The sequence below is a fragment of the Emydura macquarii genome, unplaced genomic scaffold, assembly GCF_026122565.2.
Source record: "Emydura macquarii macquarii isolate MOO-44397 ecotype Brisbane River unplaced genomic scaffold, CSIRO-AGI_Emac_v2 contig_431, whole genome shotgun sequence".
In the NCBI taxonomy this organism is placed as follows: Eukaryota; Metazoa; Chordata; order Testudines; family Chelidae; genus Emydura; species Emydura macquarii.
The window spans coordinates 371621-379094 of record NW_027130568.1 but is presented as its reverse complement, the minus strand read 5'-3'; the positions used below and the strand labels follow the sequence as shown (position 1 = coordinate 379094).

The 7474-nt window shown below is 37.2% G+C and overlaps 1 protein-coding gene across 3 annotated transcripts in view; it reads right to left on the bottom strand.

The window, feature by feature from the left end:
• Nucleotides 1-998: 998 nt before the first annotated feature.
• The window catches only part of RNMT (RNA guanine-7 methyltransferase), a 23183-nt gene continuing 16707 nt past the window's right edge, over nucleotides 999-7474 (bottom strand). For all 3 annotated transcript variants that reach the window (XM_067537472.1, XM_067537471.1, XM_067537473.1), the window contains 3 exons: nucleotides 4875-4976; nucleotides 3683-3716; nucleotides 999-1616 (listed from right to left, as the gene is read on the bottom strand). In XM_067537472.1, the coding sequence (XP_067393573.1) occupies nucleotides 1579-1616; nucleotides 3683-3716; nucleotides 4875-4976 (174 nt within the window). In that variant the 3' untranslated portion in view covers nucleotides 999-1578. The remainder of the gene's footprint in view (nucleotides 1617-3682; nucleotides 3717-4874; nucleotides 4977-7474) is intronic.

Genomic DNA, 7474 nt, shown 5'->3' with positions numbered 1-7474 from the left:
AGCTCTTGTGTTGCATTCCAGTCTCTGGAGGAAAGTGTTCTCTAGTGAGCAGAAACTTAAGCAATTCCCCTGGCAAGCTTGATCTCTTTCCCTTGAACCTGTCCCAGGTCTGTCTGTACTTCACCACTGACTCTCCACTCCTCAAGTTTCTGATCTCAGTCCACTCCCCCCATCCTGATCCAGTTCCCTTCCCAACCAGTCTTCTTCCCTTCCTCCTGCTCAAGATCTGCATCCTCTCTGGCTCCCTGACAGTGTGACCCGACCTCCCCTGCTCCTTGTCCCAGTTTTTTTGCCAGTAACTCCCAGTTTTCACCCTGCACCTCTTTTCACATTTATCAGTCCCAGATATATTTCATTATCTTTATAATTCATTATCTTACTTGCGCAGTTTAAGGGGACTTCCATAAGTCTGGTTGAGTACAAAGCATTTCAAATAAAACGTGATATAAGCAGGGATTTTTTTTAGCTGACCTAGATTTGATGTTTCTATGCCATTTCATAAAACACTTAATTCTCACATTTAGAAATTCCTTAGCTACAACACAGAGAAGGACGTTTAGTCTGGTAGGTGCTTATTTACACCAAAGCAGTGCCATCATAATCAACAAAGTTGCATCACTCAACCAAGCAATTTACAGTTGGCTAGGCAACGTAACTCTGTTCCTTTGTGCTTCCATCATGTGCAGTGAATGAGGCAGTGGTCATGTAAAAAGTAGATGATCATGTTGTTAAGGATGCACAGGAAACTGTAAATCTGACATTTCCTAACTTCTAGTGCTTTGTCCCTGCCAAGTTTCAAAGAACTGTCAAAAACAACTGAGGTGTTAATGCTTCTAAAAAAAAAAAAAAAAAAAGTCACAAGTGTCTTGCATAATTGAAAGTGTTATGCAATCAAAATATAGGAGCTGCTACCTGTTTGCAAATAATCTGCAGAATACTAAAACCTACAGAAATTTAGTTCTTGAAGGCATCTCTAACAATACTTTCAGCACATTAAGTTGTACACAACATAAAACCGTTTAATCTTGAAGATACCACGTAATGACAGTACATATCAGTGAGCACAGAAAACAAGAACAGTTTGGGACCTTTCCACATAAACTACAATTTCAATACAATTTAATACTGTTAAAGCACTGCACTTTGAATCAACCCGAGATTTGCTGTGCAGTGCTCTCAGGCCCAGATTCTACATAACTGCAGTCACTGGAAATCCTTCCATTGACTTCAGTGGGTACAGGATCAGGCCCTTGGTCACCTGAACAAACTTTACTAACAAACTTCTTATTGGGAACAAGAGCTTTGTGGAGTTCAAATGGTATTTCTGAGAGCATGCAGATTACTGAAAAATGTTTAAAAAGCCAGGTTCAGACAATCTTCTATATACACAAAAGTCCATCTGTCGCAGACAGGCAACCATAACTCAGATTAATGAGCTTGCCCTAGTTTTTGGTAGTGTCCTGCACACTTCTAATAATTAAAAAAAACAAAAAACAAAAAAAATAGTTGCCACAATGGTTTTATATCACTCCAACTTGTACCAGGACGTGATCTCTTCTTGATACTTCCATGTTCTTTTCACTGTTGCTTTTCAAATGCAAAAACCATGTAAATACCTACAAAAGAAGAGAGTACTTAAAATCTGCATTACCTCCGCCACTCCAAAGGTTTCAAAGAGACATTTCCTTCCCTCTTAAACTACTGCAGAACAAATTCTATTTATTAAAAGAAACTGCACCTATGGCTACCCCAGCAGTTGCCATTTCTTATTATGGCAAGTTTATTAAAGCAAATTCTAGTATTGCACCTGCAACTTTTTGTATGCAAAAACCCATGTTTCCATTCAAACATGTTTTGGTATTTAAGAGGCTGGTTTGGATTTCTTCTGAAAGTATGGTCCTAAAACTAAGTTACAAAATATGAATCTAAGATTAAATGTAAAGTATTTTTTAATAAATATATAAATAAGTGCTTAAAATGCCATCTTCATTCTGCTCCCGTCTATACATGAAAGACGGTCTTCAAATTCTTGATCACAATTTCTTAGATTTATAGGTGCATATAAGTAATACGTAACCCTAAATTTAAACACTTCTTTATATATAATGGGGCAGAATTAAGGTTGTACGTTGAACTCTGTACAATTAAAAATAAGGAAATGTGACTAAAATCCACAAGATAAGAAATGCTGAAGTTTGCTATTTTAAAAAAAAGCACGACCTGAAGATAGACTGCTGAGTATGAATCTACAACTGCCAGCTGGCATTTTGTCAACTCCAAAGATGCACATACAAGAAATGTACATTTAGCACAGTCCTGGCTAGAGTGACACTACTCAGAAATACTTTTCTGGCATATAATCAATGAAAGCTGTATGAGAGGCTGAAATCTATGGAGACCCTTATGTTTTATACTAGCAGAGAGAGAATTCATTTATTGTGTCAGAAAGTGTTGCAAGACCAATTTCTTACAAGAGCAAGCAGAGTCCAATTTGAGAGTTATTATGGGCTTCCAGTTGGCAACAAAATGTATTTGTTTATGATAAGAAGAGTCATTGCTAGAAGTTTGCTCCATCTATACAGGAAGCCTGAATGCATTTTCCAGCAATGAAACAAAATGTTTATGAATTACTTGAAGAAAATTAAGTCATCTGTCCCATACATGAGAAAAATCCTACTCAAAACTGTATGAAAACTCATGTGATAAATAAGGAAGCTTTTTTGACTTCTGAGAAAGCCCCTTTGTACCAAGTTCTGGAAGAACAACATTAACCTGATGGCACATGCAAAAATGGCCTTCTGTCTGCCATATGTTACATGAAAACTATCTGCCTCTTGGAAAGAAAATACTTTTTCTAGACTTAACTTCTTTTTCTTTGGAAAGCATTTCAAAAGAAAAAAATCTTTAAAATTTTGTGCTTTAGAAAATTGTCAATGACCTCTCTCTAACAACATTCAGAATGCATGTAACAATGTCATACTGATGTCTGTTTAAAAAACCTTACACATCAAACTGTATCCTCAGTAATCCTCAGACTTATAATTTATTCCTAAAATGTTTGTATCTGAAGTATACGGACTAGTGAGAAAAACAACCAGGCAATATCAACAGCGCTCAAGAAAATAATTGGATTTGTCTGATAAGTTTTACTTCTTGGCTCTTTAATTCACCTCAAAAGGTGAAGCTTGTATTATTTATTAAAATTTTATTGCACAATCAGAAAACAAGCCTATACTAAGATGAGGTACGAGGTGCCAAAACACTTAAGACCAAATCCATCAGTCTTCAGAGTTTCTGTACCATCTTCTCTACACAAAAATGCTTCTCCCAAACTATGCATTTATTCCTCAAAGTTTTGAGTATTGTAAACCACGTCTGTTAAGCATATTTAAAGTGAAACCCAATTACATATATATTATGATGAAAATTTTCTATGTTTAGTGGTCTACAGTTAGGGAACTAAATCCATATTTAAGCAACTAAATAGAAAGGAATCTGATTTTCAAAGCTACTGAAATTAAACAAAAATTGGGTGCCTTTTATTTAGTGCTTAACTTTAGGTCACCAAGTTTGAAAGTGTCTGTTTAATGGTTATACTCATGAACAATGTCCAAGGCAGTCATGATATTTATTAAACATTTTTTATAAGCAATAGCATTCCAACTTTGCAAACAGTACTTACTTGTTGCTTCCCATTCAGATTTACTCAAGGTTCCCTTTTAAAAAAAGGATATAAGGCACATATCACAAATGGAGTAAGATGAAATATAAATCAAATATTCCGCTAAATCATGCATATTTTTAAGCAGCAGTAATCTCAAAAAACAAGCAGTGTTTTCTTTGCCTAGGTGATAAATTAATCTAATTTATCAGCTAGTAATGGGGAAATTTCTTTTTCAAGTATCTGCAGATTTGCAATAATAATTTAATTAACTCTATTATTCAATTTTTCCCCTTGATTTAGGGTTTTATGTTACACTATCACTACATTTTTACTATAAATAAAGATCAGATCTTTAAATAAACAGATATCAATAAGAGTAGATAAACAAGTGTTTAAAAAATAATCTCAGTCTAAAGGTTGAAATGTTCTTCCCTTCAACTCACATTCAACATGGATGTGTAGATGCACCCTTTGGTGTGAAGGGCAATTAAATGTAAGGTCTCTTGTGGAAGAGTGCATTGGTCATTCTAAACTAGTGGTTTCCAAACTGTTGGGTGCGCCCCTCTAAGGAGGTGTGGAGGAACATTTGGGGGGTGGGTGGGGGATGCACGGTGAGGCCCAGGCCAGCCCCTTCGGGGGAGAGGGGTGGTAGGAAGCAGGGAGGGAGCGGCCATGCTTCCAGTCCTGCTCTGCCCCCAGACCAGCTCCGTGCCCAACCCTATTCAGCCTCCAGGCCAGATCACCCCCCACCCTACTCCACCCCAAACCCTGCTTTGCCCTATTCCCTCTCCGCCCCAGCCCAGCTCTGCCTCTAGCCCCAGCTCATCCCCAGTTCCACCCCCAGCTCCACCTTCAACCCACACGGGGGCACGCACGCAGTGGACAGATTCCATTAATGGTAAGGGAGGGAGCAAAGTTTGCACATCACCATTCTAAACTACAGTTATTTCTTTAAAGAACATAGGTTTTCCATTTAATTTAAACACTGATTTTTATAAAATTGTGTATCTCATTATATAAATTAGCTACTAAGGATCTGATTTGTTGAACACAATATACTTACTTTACACAGATGAAGAATTCTACTTACTTCAATGGAACTATAGGTAAGCAGATGCCTAAGTGTTTGCAAGACTAGAGCCTACATTTCACAGAGCACTCTTTGCTTCTGACAAGATTCTGTCACTCAAGAGAAAAAAAAACCTCTTACCAAAGGTAACTTTGCTTTGCCATCTTTCATAAGCTTTTCTGCATGCTCATAGTCCTCAGGTTTATCAGAGACAAGTTTGGAATTATCATTTGCAGGATATTGCTGAAGAATAGACATGATAAGTTACTACATAATGGAGAGACTTTTTTTTTTTTTTTTTTTTTAAATATGTGAACCAAAAAAGTTGTCACCTAAATAAGGGTATACCTACGCTGCAACTGAAAACCCCTGGCTGGCCTGCACGGTGGCAGCGTCCCTGAGCCTGGGCTGCAACCCAAGCCCAAACACCTGCACCGCAATTAAACATCCCCTTAGCCCACGCCCCATGGGCCAGCTGCAGGTTTTCAACTGCAGCACAGAAATACCTTAAAGGGAGATCAATACATATGAAAAAAGTTAATTTGAATGCCTACCATTAGACATCCAAGGCTGAAAATTTAGTCTCATTCTTTGCTTTCTGGAACAAAAATTAAAGTAACCAATTTTCATGTTCAGGCAAATGGATAAGAAATCCTATTTAGTTACTTCAAGCAGTGAACCAGAATTGACTAGTACTTACTGCAGAGAAGTGACAGAAATTTCTCTCTATTTATGCAAAGCTTATGATCACATTCACTGTCCAATCACTGTTCTGTAATAGGGTAAAACTGACGTGGCTTCTAAAGTGTTTTAGATGCTCTAAGTACTGGAAATCAAGTCCTATGCAATTTTGAACTTACAATATTCTTCTATGTTATAATTCATTTTTGATGTTTTGAATAGCTATAATTTTAAACAAAGTTACCTAGTGGATTTTAAAAATTGATTTAGGGACTTGTGAAAGATTCTAGATACTGGAAAGCGATTTTTATTTATTCATAAACAAGTACAAGTTTTGCACATTGCCAGGGCAATGTACCGTCCTGTTCTGAACAGAAAGCTTCTAGGTCACAACATGAACTAACTTTTTTATCACTAGCCTCTGGGTATGTCTATACTACAAAATTATGTCAACCTAAGTTACGTCAACGTACAGCTACCACGGTAATTAAATCACTTTTGTATGTCCGTACTACACTCCTTACACTAGTGGTGTGTGTTCTCACCAGAAGCACTTGTACTGATGTAACTGTTAGTGTGAGGCATTGTGGGATGGCTTCTGAAAGGCAGTAACAGTCAATGTGAGCAACACAATGTCTACACTGACACTGCATCAACCTAAGTTCTCGGAGAGGTGGAGTTATTAAGTTAGCATAGCAGGCAAGTTACGTTGGCAGGAACAATATTTTAGTGTAGACACGTACAAAGTTAAGTCGACATAAGTTGTCTTATGTTGACCTAATTCTGTAATGTAGACCAGGGCTTTGTCCCGTATACTATCAAGGGTACCAACTTGAATGGGCATCAATCATATTTTAAAAAAATCTACTAACATGACAAACTGCGATCATTTCACACAAGCCATCACAAAAATGTACATTGCATCTATAACATTATAAATTATAATATTTTCATCTCCCACATTTGCCCTTTTTTTGTTGCTGACATTGCTAAAACCTTGCTCCTGACCTTAAGTATTTTAACAGCCTTTTCACCTCTATAGACCATCCAAAATACTGTAGCAAAACTATATTCCTCTCTCTCTGCTCTGATCCTTTGCCCCATCCTTGAATCCTTTCATTTTGCTTCCTTGCAAAGTTAACCAACTGTCGTAGTCTTCAGTCTTCTACACCTTTGTCCCTGTTTTTACATTTTGACTCATTTCCTATTCCTAGCTCTTGCTCTTCATTCTGCCCACTCTAAGCTTGCTACTCTTCTAGTTTAAGCAGATTCTCTCCTACCAGACTATGGGTATATTTTCACTGACCAAAAAAAGGTGTGCTTTATCATGGGATAATGCAAGTTAGCCCTTCTGCTGTACAAACGTAGTGGAAACAAGGCCCTTTAGTTTTACTACAATGTGAACTAGGCAAAGTCAACCATGAGCAGCAGTGTGTGTATACTACTAGCTTTTCCAAGTTACTTAATGGTAAACACTACAAATGCCTTATCTCCGCTTAGTATTTTATAGCAGGATAACTACCCCATGTTTGTTATCTCACTGTAAAACACACACAAAAAAACAAAAAAACAAAAACACTGTTTGGGTCAATGAGGACAAAGCTTCAGGGTTTGGAAAACTGCCTGAATCTCCAGAAGAGACATCCAGTACCTGTCCGTTGGGAGAACCAAGTGTAGGTCAAAGTTTGAAGGTAAAAGATTTCTGCTGAACACAGATGTAAGACTAGTGACGGCTTTACATTAAAAAGCGTAATTGTCTCGTATATACAAAGTATGTTATTTTTTATATACATAGTTCAATTTTCTAATAACAACAGGTTTCTTCTACATAAAGGTACTTCTATGACAGGCAACAGCAAGACGTTCTACTCCACCTTTTCCTCGTTTATAATACAGGCATTGGATGACTCTACAATGAACGGTTATTTATATAGCACCAAAAATTACAAGTGGTTTTTTATATAGAGAGAGAATATATACATACATACACGCACACAAGAGAGAGACAATATATATAAGATGAGCAAACAAATACTATGCAAAGTACAAGTGTGTAGAAC